Consider the following 19,695-nt stretch of genomic DNA (forward strand, 5'->3'; position numbering starts at 1 on the left):
CCAGGGGCAACTTACTGGGGAGAAGTTCTTTGCTCAGTGTAAATACATTCTTTTCACAATACTTATGCTAGCTTTACAACTAAAATTTGCTATTTAAAAAAAATCATTAAGCACTTAAAAAACTAATGCCTTTAAAAATTACTTTAACCTTTACTGAGAAAGATCTTTTAAGAAAAGCTTCTCCAAACAGCATATTTTACATAATACAAATTACTTGGAAACGAGGCATTTTCAGAAGCATAAAGCATTTCAATTTTGAAAGTGTGAACTGGGTATTAATATAACCCCACATTCTGTTTTGATGGACAGTGGAACATATTTTTGAGAGCAATTACAGTCTCTCTGCTTAAAAGAATGCCAAGAAGTAAAAAGGTAAACACTACAAGAAATGAGGAAAAGCACCAGGACCTACAAGAAACTAATCACTTTGTCTTGGTTAAATACACTGTAGTTGTCAAGCTTGCTGAAACCACAGAGAGAAGGAAGCAATTTTTTTTTTTTTAGGTTCCCGATGCTGTATCGAGGCTTTGTGGCCTACCCAGTGGCATACAGATACCTGGCATACACAAGAAGAATGTTGTTAAACATTTAGTTACTTTTATTGAAAAGCAGAAGCACATCTTGAAATTTCATGTCCAAACAATATACACAGACATGAATTCCCATTTGCAGTGGAGGTGCGGCATACTGTGGAAATAAAAATGCCTGTTATGAGAAAATGCAACTGTGAATTTCAAACGAAAGTTATCCTTTTTTAATGTAACCTACTTCCTTGCTCAAAATACATTTTGGTTTCATACAAATCACTTTTCTGGAATAAGATAATTTGTTTGTCCAACCAGCGATAAGAAATTGGCAACTAATAAGTAATCTTCTCTTTTAACAAAAACCACAGCCCAAAGATTAGGCCAGGTCTGGACGTGCATTGTTTTCAGAAAGAAATGTTCACATAAGGCAAGGAGGTACTCTTAGACTGTAATTCATCATAGGAGTTTGACATTTCTATTAAATTTGTGTTTTCTTAGGCATGTCCCCAGAAAATACAGGTATAGCTGTGACTAACTGATCTGAGGTAACCCTGGCCATCTGCCTCGCTCAATTACTGCCGGGTAAGTCCGCTCTGAACAAGCATTACCAAAAACATTTTATCCAATGCTCCTAGTGAATACCCTTCCCATCGCAACAGACACTCTTAGCTGAAGATGTGCAACTCCAACCAGTCACGCAGAATCCTGGCCAATGCACAGAAGGCTATACGAAATGCTCCATTTGTTTCAAATTACCAACAGAAATCCTCTTAGGAGTGTCATCGTTTTATCTTCTGTATTTCATCACCAACTAACATTTAAAAATAACGTTTAAAAACTGAAAGAATCCTCATAGTTCTTGTACATGAAGTTCAGTTGTGCCAGTAACTTCTCATGCAGCATCTCCTCTGCCTCAACCCCGAGCTTCAGCACTGAAGACTGAAATGCCCCCCCCACACTTCTAGTGGTGGAGGCTTTTCACCAAAAATCAGGTTTGATAACAGGCCTGATGACAGATCTGATCATCAGTCCCACCCCAAAACAGTTTAAAAGTGAAAGACTAAGGTAATTTAAGTTCTCTGTATATGCACAAATCAAACAAGACGAGGGCGAGCTCTGATCCAGTCCTGTCCTTGCTAGCCAAACTTTTCATTTGTTATCTTCAAAGGGCAACACAAAACTGAACCTGAGAACACAGAGATTGTCGTGCTCCATCAGCTTTTCCCGTCGGATGTCTCGGAAAATCTACAAAACACACCAGCTCCCAGACACAGAGGACTCAAAAAGACTCAAAGGACAAACACTGGCAGGAAAGGGACAGAACAGGATGACTTGCAGCAGAACTTACCACCTTTTACCAGAGCGAAACACTGGGAGAAAGTGGGACACAGCGCAATTGAAGGCTGCCACGCTCAGAACTACAGCTGCAAAACGCAAATCCCATCCTGCCACTTGCCAGCCTCAGCACTGCTTTAACACAGCGTTACTGCTGGGGCAGCTTTCCTCTCGGTTTACATGGGGAGGCAGGCAGCACCGTCACCACTTCCAGCGGAACCGTCTGCGGAACACAGCAGCATTTCTGGATGTGCTCATTTTCAGGCACACTGCCTGTAGATTTACCATAAAAATACGTTTTTTTGGTATAATCTGAAGACTGCTATATAAATTGCCACTCACCACAATGTACTCCAGGAAGCTCAGGGTCTTCTCGTGATTATCTTTTTAAAGCGGAGTTTGCTCTGAACCCCAACTAGAAATTAGGTTGTTATCTGCCTCTCCTAATAGAGGAGCTACACTGTCTTTAAGGGAAGAAAGAGAGGCCATCTGCAGAAAGAGCTTGTGAATAGAGAGGGGAAGAAACTTCCATGGCTAGATAGACAAATAAAGTAGTATCTTACAGAGGAATATAACTTATGAGGAAACTTGTATGAAATCAGTCAAAATGGACAAAGCACGCACATTTTTTGGCAATAAATATATCACTGGATACCATATTGCAGAAGCATCATTATTTGCACCGAAGCTTAGATTTACACTGCCCAGTGATACAGATAGAGCAAATCCGAAGATAACTACCCTTTACAAATTTCCACTTCTAATACAAACCTGTGCAAATTAGTTCATATTGCTGAGCAATTCCAGCATCATAGCTCAAGCAAATTCAGAAAAGGAGGAAGCAAGGCTATCAAATTTCTACTTTCTATTTTAGAGTAATAAATATGATATTCAAAGCGTAACTAGATTACAACATTCACTTCAATTCTGAGAACAGGTATAGTCGTTGCTCTTCAAGGTTATTATTTCTTAAAACCAGGATACATAGGAAATCAGTGAAAACTTGATCAGAACACACTAACATGTGTTTTTTCCTTAAAACTGTCAGATTTGGCAGTTGCCACAGCACCTTTATGAACCAGAGCAGGAAGAAAAAGCACAGGTATGTCAGGACACAACTAAACCCTAACACAGCTGTGGACTACGGACACTGGTTCTTAGCCTTAGGAGCTACTGAACTGAAAATACCAAGTATGCCAGCACCTTCTTATGTTTTAGGTCAATGATAATGGGATTAAATAAACAAACAAAACGGACTAGATTGTAAGGGGGAAATAAAGCTGTTATCTGAAAAGCTAATGAGTGCCTTAGATTGACCGAGGAGTCTCCATTGCTGGAGGTCTTAATAGGTCATAGTGGTATAAAACAAGACAAGACTAATCTTGTAAGTGTAGGAGCTTGAGAAGCTCTTTCTAACTACATACTGTAATAAGCAACTATTTGCTGCCAACCTGAGGTCATCAGATGATCCTTGGCATGATTACAATTAATATATACAAATTAAAAATATAAATATTTAACATGCACCCAAAAAGACCATTACAAAGACCATTCACAGCTAAAAAGTCACACCCTTAAATCTGAAGCGTCCTTCCTCTGGAAGAGTGACACTGCACCTAATGCTCTACTGTCATCAGTAACAAAGACTGCCCTTCTGAAGTTAGGGACAACAGAAAAAAGTTAGGTAAGAATTTATTATTAGCAACTGTGTGGTAACATAAGAGAAACTCACCTGGGGAAGAGAAGAACAAAGTGGGAGGATTGAAGAAATAAAAAAAAAAAAAAGAGTATAAGAGTTCTCTTGGAGAGAGATGTAATACAGAGACCACCAGGAAGGGGCAGGAGGTGGCTGGGGCAAAAAGCCAAGTGGCATATTCTAGTGACAATACAGTGTTTTCAGCCTGCTGAGAGAAGGCCAAACATTAATTATCAAGCATCAATAAATTAAAGGACAAGAAATGCACTTAACCCAGGGAAGGTGGGTGCATGTGGAGGAAGACAAAAACACGCAACAATGAGCTATCTGATTCCTGAAGTAGGAACTGAAAATGCTGTTTCCTGTTAAGTTATCACAAAAGCTAAAGATTGGTTCTTCACAGCATTAGCTGCTTAATTACTACCGCTTCATCCTCTGATTGCACATCTGTAGGGAAAATTCTTCCTAAATTTTAGCAATACTGGATTTTCAGAGTACATTATTTCCATTGGTACCTCCAGAGTAATGTATTATATAAATATGATAAAGCAAACAGGTTTACATAAACAAAAAACATATCCATTTAAAAATTTTAATTGAAAACCATTTGGGGGAAACAAGCTGAGGGTCTGATGAGAAATTATATATTTCTACTGGCAGATAACAATTCTGCAATTTTGACTTGAATTTCTTTATGGTAAAAAGGCCTACAAGGGTAGGAGTCCATATTTACGATTCGCATTTGTGGTATGTCAGAGACACACCAATGCAAATTAAAATAAACTGAGAACAGTAGAAAAGAAATTGTGCTTAGCTGCGTAGCTCCACATTTGTTATCTTAGCTTAGAAACATCATCCTTATTTCAGTTAGACACGTGCAACCTAAGGTCGAAAAGTAATTCAAGCGTTAATTGTGGTCTTCTGCAAGGCTAAGTACAAAAGGGTCAAACAGACCCCACACCCCAAAACTTCCGTAGCTGTATCAGCAGAGGGGATGCACCTTGAGCCCCCTCCTTCCCCACACCTGCGATGCAGAACCACCCCAAGGCTTCTTCCTGGTGGGCTCCAGGTGCACGGGCAGCATCAGTAGCCAAACCTCCGAGAGGCAGGAGTCAAAGGGATCACCCTTCCCCCAGGGAACTCGGGGGCGGAGAGGGAGCACAGGATCCAGAAACACGAACTACTGCTCCTGGGCCTCTACGCCAGAGCGGACGCAGCTCCCTGAACTCAGCCAATGTTCTCCAAACATCCCCAGTTTTATGCTTCACACGAACAGGCTGCTGGCACGTAAAAACAGGACCCCAGAATTTCTGTTTGGACAATTGCTTTAATCCACCTATTCATTCCTAGTAGGTAAGTTCAAAGCACATACTTTGAATAATGCTTCTGTTTCATTTGGGGATGTAAACAGTTACAGATGTTAAAGGCAGGCTACGTGCGGCAGGGCAGTGGTCAGCAACAGCTGACTGCGCCTAGGGACCCTTGCCCTAAGTACCTAATACTAGAAGAAAAATCTGTAGGTTAAAATATGAACTGGTACTTTTCTGTAAATTACATTTGTAAGTAAAGTCATCTTCTCTTTTGAGACAAACGCTTCCAGCTCCCTGAACCCAACAATTAGACTTATTTTCAAAAGTGTGCAAGGGCCATGCAAGGTTTAGCACAAGAAGCATTCCGTTGCACCTAAACAGCAAAAAGAACCGTAAATACCACACAAAAGGAAATAAACAGTCTGATATAGAATATTTCAAAGTATTTGTACTGTTATATAAGGGAAATAGAAACTTACTGTTTTGAAATCAACATTCCTGATTTTAGAAGGAAGAGATTCAGGCATAAAGATCAGCCACCGTCCCAAATGTCTCAAAAATGTAACTCTTTGATCTAATAAAATGTCAGTTTAAGACAAGATGGCTAAATTCTGAGGGAGGAGAATAAGGAAGCTAATTGGGATACTATTGTTTATCTTAAAAAGTCTTACAGTCTATTTTCAATCAAAAGAGGAGTTATTCTTTTGCAACTTAAAAGGGCAAAAGAAATTGTAAGAATAAAACACGTCTGTGCTGAACATCAGCCACTATTACTGAAAAGTTGGTTGGGCAGCATTATCCCAAAATCTTGCCAAATTTACTCATCTCTGAGAAGAAGCTTTGAGATTTATAACCAGAAACATATAAATTGGTAATAGTGAGGTACAATTTTTTAATCTGCAGTTATTGTAGTCTACCCAGCATGTCATAATACAGACTTCAGAGTTCCTTCCTTTCACGTGCAATTTCAAGACTTATAAGTCAATATTTAACTGAACTCTAACCTCCCTTCATGCAAATGCACAACAGCCAAGAGTTTAGGCAAGAGTTTGGCAAGTTGTAACTTTCTTTAAAATTGTCACGATCGCACAGACAGCGTCTCCAGTTAGGACACATCCCACAACGTATCCCAACCAGATGCTTCACTCCGAGGCAACAGCTGTAGCAGCCAGCACTGCACTTTCAGCAAGAGTGCACGTTATAGGATGAAGAAATTTGAAAGCGCTACCAGCAGGCGTTTCTAGAGATGGCCAGAAGGGCAGTGCTGATGCACACCTGCAGATGTTTCTTCATGACACTAGGGAGAGCGTATCGTGCTGACATATGCACGTGGGACGGTTCCCAACACCAGCAGAGCCCGACAAACCCTCCTGCCAGCACTATTTCATTTCAAGCAACGCTACACTATCACACAAGGATGGTTGGAAACAAAAAAACCAACAAACAAACCACACACCACCACCAACCTTTCTCAGCTTCCTTCTGCCTTCCCCATGCCTAGGAGGATATTAAATTCTAATTTTTGTACCTATGAGTTGCGTTATCAAATTCTACGTCTACGGATCACCTATTATTATCATATACAAAATACAGACCAGCTGCTTTGCTCTTCCACACCAATTCAGAACAGGGCAGAGCCAGACCTGTAATGCATACTTATAAAAAGTATTTTGACTTCTAGAAATCAAAATACTGACTATTCTGTCAGGTAGTTTTAAGGATCAAAATAAATCATTGCATTCAACTCGCCTACTCAATGACCACCACGGCACCGTTATATTGTCCTCCCACCGCTTTGTTTAAACACGTGCTGTACGAATGTATCAGTCATGATCTGCAACATACATTTATACAAAAGTGTTTCACTCTATTTATAGACTAGAACAGTCTTCAGGACTCCTCATCAGGCAACAACTATAAATAGCCTAGCATTTTTTAAAACATGCACGTACTCTGATGAGAAGAGCATCTGAAAAATAACATATATTGCATTTATGTTATTTGAGTTTAATTATTGCAACAGGCAATGAGTCAGAAGGCTGATGCAAAATTCCGTAAAACTTAGGCACTGGGTAAACATCAGTGTGGTAAATACTGATATCATTTGATCAAAGAAGTTTTTCCTGGGAAGAACTAGATGTGCTTATGATGAGCACTCTCCATCCTGTCCCCCTGCCTTCCCTCCCAAACCCTGACAAGTATTCGCAACTCCGAGTCTCTCGAATGTGAGTGAAAAACTGCCTTGTGAAAGTCACCGCACATCAGCACGTGATGCTCAAAGTACCTTCTGAAAGCAGAGTACTCCAGGTATCAGATGCAGCTGGAAGAACTACGGTTGAGTTTAATTACAGCATTATTCTAGGAGCAATATCCAGAGCCCAGAAGGCACACAGGTTCTTGATCTTTGCGACCTGCAGCCTTATCCTTCCATGGTTCTGCCCTCTATGCAGTACTTAACGCACTTCAAAGTCTGCATCATCTCTATACCACTACGACATACGTTTAAGTTCATTGCAGCTGCACAAGCCCATCATTTGGTCCTTTCACTCTTCCATTCCTGCAAGCCTTTCACTCTTTGCCAGGCAACTGAAATACAGGGGCTTTAAAGTATTCAGAGGTCTTCTATTTAAACAGCAAGTATTGAAAACACTAGAAATCCTTCCAGTCGAGGTCTCCATTTGCTCTGTAAGACACCACATAAACAACCATCGCAAGCTGTGGTATGCATTCCAAGTGGTAACAATCAATCACTAAATAGCAAGTTACAAGTCACTGTTGGACAGCACAGTTTCAAGAACAGCTAAATTACTATTGCCAGATCTACTAAAGGCTGCAATCAGCAGTATGAGATATTTCCAGGGAAGAAGGAAGGAAAAAAAAAAAAAAAAAAAGAGAAATTGCAAGGTTAAAGCCAGCAAACAACAACAAAAAAACCCCATGCACATATTTATGTTCAAACGTGTTTCAATTTGTGAATGCAACACAAGCATCTTGCTGTTCTTCAAGATCTACTCCAATTTTCACAAGAACGAGCAATTATAAAACCCTGTAATATTAAGTGCTATGACCAAACTCGCACTGCTACACAAGCGCTGGCTGGATAGAAACACTGTTAGCAGAGAAGAGAAGGCGTCTGCTTTAGAGCACCAGCTAAACAAGCTACTTTGGTTTCCTGAACGCTGCTCTTGTTGCGGGACAGTACTGGATCAGTGAACATGTGATAACAAATGATGTGATTCCAGGATGTCAAACTGCCCCACAGCGCAGTGGCTTTAAACTTCCTCTTCACATGATCAGATTAACACTCAGGCCTACATAAAAGTTTAGTTTAGAAGTTTACTTTTAGCCATGGGTTCACGCTTAAAAAAAAAAAATTACTACTTTGACTTTCTCTGGGATAGTTTAGGAAGCTATCCTGCCTCTTCCAGCAAAATTATCCCACGAGAAACCGGATGGGAATTTTTCTCTCTGCCATCTCACAGACCACAGCTTTCCTTCTCTACTTAGCCCTTTTTATTTTATAATTTCTACCAAACTCATTCACATCCTCCTCCTGTGTTTTCATCTTTCTAGAGCTCCCTTGAGCAGCCCTGTGAAGGCTACAAAAGGAATGCAGAACAATTCCTTGCGTGGACGTGGTGGACCAAGCCGAGCTGTACTTTGCTTAGTTTGGCAGATATTCCCAGTATTATAAAAACTGCTTTTGCACACAAATATTCAGTTTGCAAAAGTATCTCTCCCCAACCACTCTCCAAAAAAAAAAAAAAAACCCCACCAAAAAGCTGTCAGCACACCACTCTTGCAATGTAATTGCAAAATACTTACGATCCTCCAATATTCCCCTGTATGAAAGCACTCAGGAAGTCGCCATTTAGCATCTGGCTGTAATAACCTGCAGGGCTTCTGTGGGTAAAGACTCTTTCCCCCAGTGCTTATTACAGATGTTTATGAAAATGTAATCTTAAATGGGGTCAAATTATTTAATTATGTTTCTATGTTGTATGTCAAGTGTAAGGCTAATGAGCAGAGAATTAATTTTTGACAGAAAAAAATTAGGCCACCCCCATCCTAATTGGAAAGAATAGTAAATTCCTTTAGAAATTACTAATTGAAAGGCAGGTGTTGTACACTTGCTATTATTCTCTTTTTACAAGACCAAGTTCCATTCACGAAGCCCAAAACCCACGGAAATTTTGTTCAGTCATCTATTTTTGTTAAATCTATAAATTTACATTCATGGCTCCTACGGCTCAGATAACACAGCCTTAAACAAGAACAAAGTTCCACTTACTACCTCGTTCAGCCTTCCATTCCCCAATTCACAGCAGCCAATGAGCTGACTGTAGATAACTGGGCACGACTGAACATACGCTGAGCTGCGTACGGACCTGGCGGAGCACACGTCTTCCTGAGCAGCGAGAAGAACTGGACAAGACTCAGTTCTGCAGCTCATCTTCTGGTGGGCTACTACTTGAAGGTCACAGCAGCAACATGCTGCTCCTTACTACGTAACGATTTCACTTGATATTACTCCTTTAGATCAAAAATAGCTCATGTTTATCCAAAACGCCATATTTCTGGAGAAAAAAATACCTTCAGAGTGCACCTTCTGACAGAAACTAAGGAACAGAGGTCTCTTTTAGAAAAACTGCTGAAAGCTGTATTTGACTTGAGCTCCCAGATTCTTGGGGATCCACAGCTGCTGCTGAGGGTCCTGGAAAGGCAGCTATGGAAAGAAAGTCTACTGGCCTGAATTCAAGTATGTTTATGCACACCATGTAAGAGTTCCCACTACTACAGGAAATTTTTACGGGATCCACAAATCCTATTTGAAAACCACAGATTTAAAACACATCCTCCAGTAAACAAGAGTTTTACTGTTAAATATACCCAGGAAGTTTCAAGATATTTTTTTCCTCAGTCTGCTCACTTTCTTTGGATGCAGATTTCTTGCCGCTCTGCTTGCCAAAAGGGTAAGTACTTTGATACAATCCATACCATCGTTACTAGACATAACTGATAGATACTAGTTGTGGGCAGTAACTATGGGATGCAATCTACTCACAATGGACAGACCCCTTTCCCCCAGCACACTGTTCACAACAAAAGGATAAAGAAAAGAACATTCTACATGAGAAAAGTTGGAAATGTAATGAAGAAATACGGTAACACTTACGGTCAAGTCCGTTGATGTATCTCATTGTAATTTCACAGTGCCCCCAAACTGCACTGACTATGGGGTAAAGTTTTTTCCCTTTTAGTCCCCTGAAGGCCACTCCAAGGTACTGTCCATCTACCATGAAGCTAAGCGTCCCTTCATCCATATCCAAAACCACCAGTAAGGAGTCTGGGAGTACAAAAGACTCATCCGGTTCCAAAAAGACAGGATACGTGACTCCAGGCTGGTTTTTACAATTGTGGTAGAGTTTGTTGCGTCCCAGATCCCAGCCCCACGATTCACTGTTGCTACCAACCAACGACGTGTATCCCACCGAGTGCAGCGGGGCTTCGGCTGTGGAGACACCCACCACAGCGTGAGTTCCCCGTTGCCTCGTGGGCCAGTGGATTTGCCAGACATGCAGGCCTCTCGTGTAGCCGACTTTGCCCCGGATGCAATCTGTGCTTTGGGCAACTGGGTGTCTATGAAAAGTCAGTTTATCGTCTTCCTTTACAAATATATTTAAGGAGCGATCTTCATTGTTCCAAGCGTGTTTATACTGGACCTCCAGCTTGGCAGGGGGCATATCCAACAGCATGTCCAGTCGCGCTGGCTTGCAAAAATCCGGGCCTCTCAGCTCTCGTTTAACGGGTCTATAAGGGGGCTCCCTCACATCCACAGACTTTATGCTCCCTGAGATTTTCTGGCCCATTGCTTGGCTGCAGATTTACAAAGGAGAAAGAAAAGTTGACTTTGGCCCACCGTTACCTCATGAAAGCACTTTTACACTGAGCCAGTGACCTGACAAGCTGACTGGATTTACTTCTCCCGTTTGGAGCTTTTTAGCAGCAATGTTTTCAGAGGAAAAACGCTCCTGAAAGAAAGCAGAAAGTTTCCAGTTAGTTTAAGAAAGCCAACAGAAAACCCACAGCATATTTTTAAAAAACAACTTCTCATCCCCAGTAGTTATTTCAAACACCAAAGCTGACAATTCACCCCTTTTTGCTCAGTCCCCTACAGCACTAACCAGCCTGCCAGCAGGATACTCCGAGCCCACCAGCGCACAGAGTGCAGACAGTCATTTCCTCCAATTCATAATAGGATGCAGACATTCCCCACCTTCTGCCCTTCCACCCATTTTGTCTGGCCAAGTTCACAGCGGACCTGAAGAAGGCGCACGCTATTCCCCAGCAACAGCGATAAACTTTACGTGCAGCGGCAGCTTCACTTTCACTTGCGCTTTTGTTTCATAGTTTTAGAAATAGGCACTATGTCAGAATCTCCTTTCGTTTCTAGCTGTTCTCTTCTCCGGGCCCTGGTGACACAGAGCTTCAGCTTCTGTGCCGTTATTAAAACAAACGCAGCCAACAGCAAATGTCTGTAAATTTTAAACGCTTACTTTTAACATACCCTGTCCTTAGATGAAAGAAAAAAAACAAAAAATTCATGAAGCTTTAGGTTTTTTTATAAGGGCGCTAAAACAAGAGACGTAATGAGGGAAGAGGAAGGACAAATAGGAGAATGGCAATTTCAGTTCTTCAGCAGACACTTCTCTATTGGAAGCTACGCCAACCGGGTATTTTTTCATGCTACGGGACAGCAGGCTAATCTACATTTTCTATACTGCAGTATTCGGCTGATGCAAAGAAGCGGAACTCAGTAAGACACATGAAGGGGAATACGCAATTTTGAAATGTATTCTCTGTGCTTCCACAGACAAACACGTTAACGTAGCTGAAAGTGGTCAAAAACACCCAGCAAAGATATTTTGCATTCTGGCGAAGTTAGATTCATTCACCTTTTAGAGCTCAGGTAGAGTGCAAAGGGAAGCCAAGAACTTCTAAAAGTACTGAAGGGATAAAAATGAAGACAGAGTCCTATAGACTCAAGTAGATGATTGACATGGGATCAAATAAAGTATCTACACCAGCAGACATACATCTGTCATCTAGCAAAATAAGTGCCAAGTCTGGGAATGCTCAAACACAGCTGAGGAGACCCACTCTGTTTATTTACTGACAGAGTGATGAAGTGTTTCAAGAAGAAGCAAAAAATCAGACTCCAAAGCCTGAGGAGCCAAGGTGACAGCTGGTTTTCATAAAGCACCAAACAGCAGGCAGGGGCAGAGATGTCTCGCAAAAACGTCTTGCAAGGCTTTACTTGGTAAGTCACAAGTCCATGATGTTGTTCTTAAAGAACTTCTACCCCAGAAATACTGTCCCATTGCAAAGATCATTTCTGAAAGAAGACGAGTCAGAAACATGCACTCACAACTAAAGGAAATAAAAAAGTCATCTAGGAAAACACCACCTGTAAAATTTACTGTTCAACCATGTTTTAGAAGTGAATTAAGTCCTTATATTATTTACAACAGCCAATACCCTGTAGAGGGTTTTCTGCATGTATTACATACAGAAATGAAATGACACCTGTGCTATGTGAAAGTTTTCTTTCAAAAAAAAAAGTAAAGATATTATTTTCAAATCCATGTGACAGTTAAGTTACTATATAAAAATATTATTTTCTGGTGGCTGGTCCCACATGGGTATATGTGCACATCTGAGCATAAAACAACCACCTCTTTTGCACCCAATTTTAATCCTTAATCAAAATTAAACATAAGCCCCTCGTATCACACTTGCAGGAGGATCCAGAACGATTCACAGGACCTTCTTCTCACTGAAACAGTACCACAACTTGAAAATTACCCCACGTGAAATCAGCTTGAACAAACCCTTTACTTCTTTCCAAACCACATAAAAAGAATCTGAAAGTTTAAACAGTAATTACATTTAACTTGACACTTGCCATTTCCACTATCGCAGAAGCACTCACAGGTTGTTTCAAAGGTGTGATGGTAAATTTTGCCCACCAAAGCACGTTCAATACCTGATTCCACACTACTAATTCCAGGGGAAATGAAATACTGATGCTAATATACACACAGGGAAGCAACAGGGAGTAAATGTCATCAGGTAAGTAACTAAGCTTTCCTAGGAGGACACATGCTCAGGGATTGGGTAATTCCTTTAAAAAAAAAAAAAGTACTTGATTATTTGAGCTGGAAAGGATATGAAAAGGGGAAAAAATATCAGATGGGAAACCTAGCAATTTCTGCATGAGATTTAGCTCTACATGCCTTTGAAAATTTCCTCTTTAGAGCACAAGACAATTGCCGCGTTCCTGTCAGGGTGTGCAGGGGAGACGGCCGGGGAAGTCCTCAGTGCATCCTCCTGTATCGCTTCCTGATCACACACAAAACTGAACTTGGCACAGAGGTTTACCTGGCAAATCACCAAGAGGTTATAAACACCAAAGTGACTCACTTGGCAAGCCACAGACAAACATTCTTCCTAATGTGCCCCAAACTGTAACACAAACAAGCTGCTAATACATAGATCAGTAATTTGGAGGAGTGAACCGCATCAGTATCAGTATAAGAACCTTGATACGTGTACAACTACTGTGCCTTTACTCTGGGATGTGCTTAGTACGCACTTTGGTTTGAAACCGTATCTTACAATATTAGACCCTTCTTCATAAACAGACATTACCAGATTATTTAATTAAATAATGTAACAGTTTGCCAGATAGCTTTATATGGACATAGGACTGAACAATAGCACGAAAATCTTACAGTTTACTGATGCATTCAAGATGCTGCAGTTCCTAAGCAGCGATGCAGCTCCAAAGCCACCTTTCATCAAATACTTTCTGCCACCCACTGTAACATATTACACTCTCTTGCATCCTACTTCTGTGTAGCTGGTAATTGGTCCCAGCTTCTGTTAGAAGGCCAACTACAGCCACACCGATCTCATTCAAGTATCGGTGGACTTGAACAAGTAAACGTGGAAAAAAAAAGTCAACACTTAATCATTTGTAGCAGTACAGCAATAAAGGTGTAACCCCGTGCTGGCTGTGATCTAACAGCTCTGATTGCTGGTCATTAATAGTAGCTGACATAAAAACTTTATATGAGGAGGCAGTGAGGGGTTGCAACGCATGCCTCCTGCTCACAACCCATGCAACATTAATGTCAGCTCTACAAGGAGCGACTCATGCAGAAAGTCCTCCTGGCAGCTCACAACAGTCCTGCTGGTTGCTTGCAGGAGCAACCTGTCTCAGAGCCAAGGCCATCTATTCCCTTTTCTTGCCTGCATCCTGGCCACTTGCACCAAGCAGATGGTGGAGACTTGCAGTGAGGCAGGGAACAGCGGCAGAGGCATCCCCGCCTCCTTCACCCCGCCAGAAGCTGCTGCTGGAGCAGCACGGCTTACCAGGGACAGCCCGTCTCCACTGACAAACATCCCCTCCCTACTTCCACAGGTGATATCCTACTGCCAACGGCGAAGCCCCGGAAACATCACACTCACACCGTTCCTCTCAGGATCTCCTGGCAGTTTCTCCCCATGGAGCTACGCAACTATCGCATGCCGGCGGTCGCAGGCAAAGCTGAGCACAACGCTCACAAGGAGAAGCGGAATGACGACCAATTCATCTGGCAAAGATACTCCAAACTGGCTTCCTGTCTGCAGGACTGGATGGCTACACCAAACAGGATTAGTAAAAGCTGTGGGTCGACCTGAAAGGACGGAAGATTGTTCCTTTCAGATTATGTACTATTCAAGCCATTTACAGAAATATTTGGTTGTAAAACCTTCTCACCATCTCCTTACATAATAAAAACTTGCAAACACACAGCATCATCATTCAACTCCTGTGACTTTTGTAATCTTATATATGCAAGGAACTCTAAGTTTCTCTAAGTAGTATCTTCCCACTAGAGAAGTATTCTGAAATTAAAGGAACACGCATTTTCACTGTACAGTTTTCCTTTGAACTTTTTCCCAAACTCTGCTCTTCCAGTAATTTCAAACCATCTCAGGAGTTCGGAAATAAGAAAACATTTCAATCTGGCTTACTATGTGTGACCTCTCCATTTTACCTGTTTAGTGACTACAACTGAAATGCTAAGTTTCATCAGTTTTCCCTGTGATAAAAGGTATTTCATGGAAAAGAAAGTACTGTTTTTGTGGGAAGAGAAGAACCATATATAAGTACACTCCTGTAGCAACTGGAAATCTCTGGATGAGAACACTGTTAGTTTTTGGAACCTAAATTATTTCTGTCTCTCAGTTTCACACTCAGGCCACGCTTTGTCAGGATATGATGATTAGATTAAATGTACTGTACAAGACCAAGCCAACTCCAAACAGGAAAAGTGTGTCAACGTCGCTTAGCAGTGTCCTCATGCAGACTGCCAAAATATTTAGGGAAATTATTCACAACAAAAACACAAGTTATACTTACCAGAGAAAGGCTTGCTGGGACACCACTTTGCTGTAATTAAATAGGTTGCATTTTTTAACAACTCAGTATATTGGCATGAGTAGAACACAACTGTTGATAAAAGAAACATGCTTTCTGCAAAGTCAGCTTTCAGCATTCATAGTTATGTTTCCCTCTGGATTATCACGAACTAGACGTGCAGAAATCTTTGAAATACGCATGAGAAATTACACCATGTAAACGCAGTTCAAAACTACAGTAAGAATGTGCTAATACTTAGGTTAATTCTGCTAAATTGACACCAAAAAGCAGCGAGAAGCTGGTGAGCACCCACTAATGATGTGAGTGGTGAAACTGTCTATCAGACAAAGCAGGGCAGGTGTTCCCTCCATCTACCAGCATTTCAAACTTCTACACAGTAGCTCCCACTCTTTCTACTATTGACCCTTGTTGGGTTTTTTCCTTTCTGCAGGTACTCACAATCGTACCCTGGTCCTAATATCTCTGCAGGAAGAAGAGGAAGAAGAAAAATATCAGCTCTGCTGTGCTGGGCAAGTTGATGAAGAAGGGTTTATAAGTTCAAGAGCAAGGACTTTAACCTCCACCCAGACAACAAAGAGGCACGAGGCCCAGCATCCATCAACTATGTTCCCAGTGTGCAAACAGCTACATAACCATGACAACACTGTTTTGAGGGTGACAATGAACTAAGCACATTTTTGGCATCCCAAAAAGATTGGCCAGCTTGGATTCAGCTGTAGATCCTGGTATCCAACATTGTTGATTTATTGCCCATTTTGAACAATGTTGGCTTTCCTTGTCAAACTGGGAATATACAGTAACAACACAACCAGCCAAAAATGCTTGGATACTCTAAATTATCCTGTACTACAGATAAAATTTTATGCTGCATGCACACTTCGCAAGTGACATTTAACATGTGGGATGAACAATGCAGCAGTAAGTCATGACTTCTTCAATTCCCAAAAGGAATGCAAATCCTGAAAATCCCAAGGACATTCCTCCATAAAGGGTAACTTGTTTTCTAATGTTACAAAAATGTAATTGTTTCAAAATTCAAGATAAGGTTGTTATTAAAATAGGCTGTGCATTTAGCTGCTTGGAATTAGAATAATCTGAAATACCACACCATCTGTACCACCAGAGTTAGAAGCAGTTTAGTCATATGATGAAGTATTCAGAAGGAATCTTGAGTAGCTAAGAATACAGCGGAATGTATATTTTTAAATACTTCCATCTACTGTACTTTGGAACTGAGCTCATTTGAGGTTTTGAGTTGTTTTTATGCCTTCCATCTCTCTGCATGTGTTTCTGGAATTTGCTTCTCTGGTACTGAAAGTTGATTTTAAATGCAAACACATATTCTGAAGAAACATGAAAGATGACAAAAACCCACTTCTGTTTCGTAAACAGGTTTTTTGCATAATGACTTCTCAGTTAGAATACAGCAATGTAATTTGAAAAACAAATACAGTAACATACTACAATAAAAACGGCTTTTTCTACCATGCAAGTACTTTTTAAAACAGCAACATTCCAGTTCTAAAGTTACTGAAAGGAAACATTTACTTTCTTTTCAGGGTATTTAACAGGAATACCCACGTGATTCCGCAATTACCATAAGCTTACATATGTTCAAGCTGCTACATCCCTTCTACCACCCCTTCCTATTCATTCTTCCCTTTTGTCTTGCAGCCACCTGCACTCAAACGGCCTCGAGATGGGTCTGCTGTGGAAAACTAAAGTGAGTAAAATCTAGCACCTTATTTTGCCAGGTTATTTCCAGGTGGATAAGCCCTCTGATCTGGCACATCAGACAGTCACGTAAACACTTGCTCTGGTGTAAGGAACTGGAGAGAAAAAAATTAAAAGTTGAAAGGCAGAATCATCCATTTAAGCAGCAGCCTAAATTGTGGAGCAAATTGTGGAGCTGTGCCTAAGGGGCACAGCTGAACGTCAGGTCTAAGTTCAGTACAGTCATGAGCTTCTGCTTACATCTTCCTCACCCTTCTGGCACGAAATGATGCATCCTTCCTCCTTCAGCCACCCCTCTGTTACAGTAAATACCCTCCTGTCTTTCCTGAATGCCTGGCGCAGCCGTTTTGAATATCCAAGTGTCAGGGTTATATTAAAAGAGCAAATGAAGACATGACAAAGGTTTAACGCTAAATTGAGAACTATGATTTCAGCTCTGCTTTGCATTTTACTGGATCATTTGCCATTTTACATTTCTACTCAGCTGTGCTTCAAGTAAGTAATACCAATAGGTGTCACACCACATGAGATTTAATGCCCAAAGAATAATTAAGTTTTAATATTGCAATTTCTCTCCAGTCACTACTACTTTTCACCACCCTAACACTTTTCACACAATTTATTTTACTCTTACCTCTACAGCTTTGTAGAGGATCAATACCCCTACAGCTTCAATTTCAAAACCAGTTCATTAAATGATGACTGAATACCTTCCCACTACCTTTCTTTTGTTGTAATGTACAGTGGAGCCAGTTGGCCTTCAAAATGAAAGAAAAGTTATAAAGTCATAGAGGAGAAAAAGCCTCCTGGAAAGCATCATTCCATACTCTAGCCAGCAGCAAATCCCAGGGGACGTGCCAGAGATGATCCCTGAGTGGAGGTCCAAAGATGGTAGAAAGTGACAATCATACAGACAAGAGCTCCTCTATCTTAACACAATTGTTCACCAGAACTTTATCGCAACTGCAGAAACTGTAATAACATGCTCTGGTGAAAATTTGGCCCATTAGCTCCAAGTTCAGTCATAGTATTACACATATCAATGTATTCTAAGCATGGTGAGTCTTCGCAAATCATGATGGAACCTAGGCTGACAACTGCTTTTCTAGGGGCAGTATTATGATGAGGATGGGGGCAAGGAGGAACACCCGCTAACAGCAGCTCTTCTTTTTTAATCACAAGGCTGCTGCAGACTCACCAGACTCTACAAGAGATGGCTCCACTCTCACAGCGCCTGTCTATATGTTTTCCAGTCGGTGGATGAGTCGAGCGCTTAGCCTCTCTACATTTTGTCTACAAAAGGACAGTCACTGACAGCTTAAAATTCGCAATGGTCTTGGAACGGCTGAGATACTTTTGTCTTCTTTTGCTTTTAAGCCTTACTTTTTTTAATTCTTGGTTGAATTGAAGTGGCAGCACACAAATAATCCCTGTCAGATGCTCTCACCATTTGTGGGCCAGAAGCAAACCCATCAGATGCTACAGCTGAAGCAATCCATTACGGGCAGTTCCTGATCTGACCTGGATGACTTTAATACTTCCAACAGTGCTGCCAAACTCCAGTGACAACAACATATTGTGCCTCTGGCCAAACACAACAGGCAAGAGTTGAAGATAATGTCCTCTCTGCAGAAAACAGAACAGATTCAGAAGATGATGCCCAAAAAGGCTGTCTCAGACAAACCATGGGTGATCTGTCGTAGGGGAGCCACAGAAGCACACAGGGCTCAGGACTGTTCCCTCTGCTCAGGATTGCGCTGGGAGAGGGGGAGGGCAGGGCTGGAGGGAACCCAGCCATTGTATTTGCACAAACATGTAAGAAGATGAATACACAAGAACAAGTTTGATCCTGAACAAAAGCGTATTCTTTTGTTTAATAGGAAACTAGGCTTACACAATCACACCATCTGCATCCCTCCTAACCCTTCCCCCGTAACTATTTCAGTCAATAGCCACCATCAGCCAAATCTGACACCACAGCAGCAGGCTCAAAGATAACTCTCTTCCTACAGGAGGGGCAGCTGGGGAGAGGACAGACATCTTGGAAGTGACCCCATGGAAGACCAGGCTGGGCTGCAAGAGTTCACATTTGCCAAGGAACCCAGAAGAGAATGAGCTCACTTCAAAGCTGTAACTGCACGCAAAGTGTCCTAAAGATTTTGAGTTAAGTCAGCCACAAGACAAATCCAGGAAGCAATGCTTCATTAGTCCTGCAGTTTCTAAAGTGACTTCTTTTAAAGAACAAAAGTTAACTTTATATAACTTCAGGAAGCATCATCACAAACTCAGACTATGAGGATGATTGTGTATTTCCCAAATAAGATGACAAATGAAGTTACATATAGCTTTTGAGCACTAACAAAAAGACAAACCAACTTCCCGTTAAGTGTTTTCTCAAAAAAAAAAGTCAACACTTTTTTTTAAGCAACAGCAATGAATTTCATCTGTCTTAAACACACGCCCCTGCTAAAGCCCATCTGTTAGTAGAGAACAATTGCACAGACAAATGAGGATGACGGAGAAAGTAATATGATAGAAACAAACTGCCTGAGGTTCAAGCAACAAAATTGTTTTTCCTTATGCACATAAAATCTTTCCCAT

General features: G+C 41.2%; 1 protein-coding gene across 5 annotated transcripts in view; it reads right to left on the minus strand.

The window, feature by feature from the left end:
* The window catches only part of SPSB4 (splA/ryanodine receptor domain and SOCS box containing 4), a 169,372-nt gene that overhangs the window by 50,670 nt on the left and 99,007 nt on the right, over positions 1-19,695 (minus strand). For all 5 annotated transcript variants that reach the window (XM_054836062.1, XM_054836061.1, XM_054836059.1 and 2 more), the window contains one exon: positions 10,045-10,900. In XM_054836062.1, coding sequence (XP_054692037.1) covers positions 10,045-10,738 — 694 coding nt within the window. In that variant the 5' untranslated portion in view covers positions 10,739-10,900. The remainder of the gene's footprint in view (positions 1-10,044; positions 10,901-19,695) is intronic.

Source organism: Grus americana, chromosome 9, assembly GCF_028858705.1.
Source record: "Grus americana isolate bGruAme1 chromosome 9, bGruAme1.mat, whole genome shotgun sequence".
Taxonomy (NCBI): Eukaryota; Metazoa; Chordata; class Aves; order Gruiformes; family Gruidae; genus Grus; species Grus americana.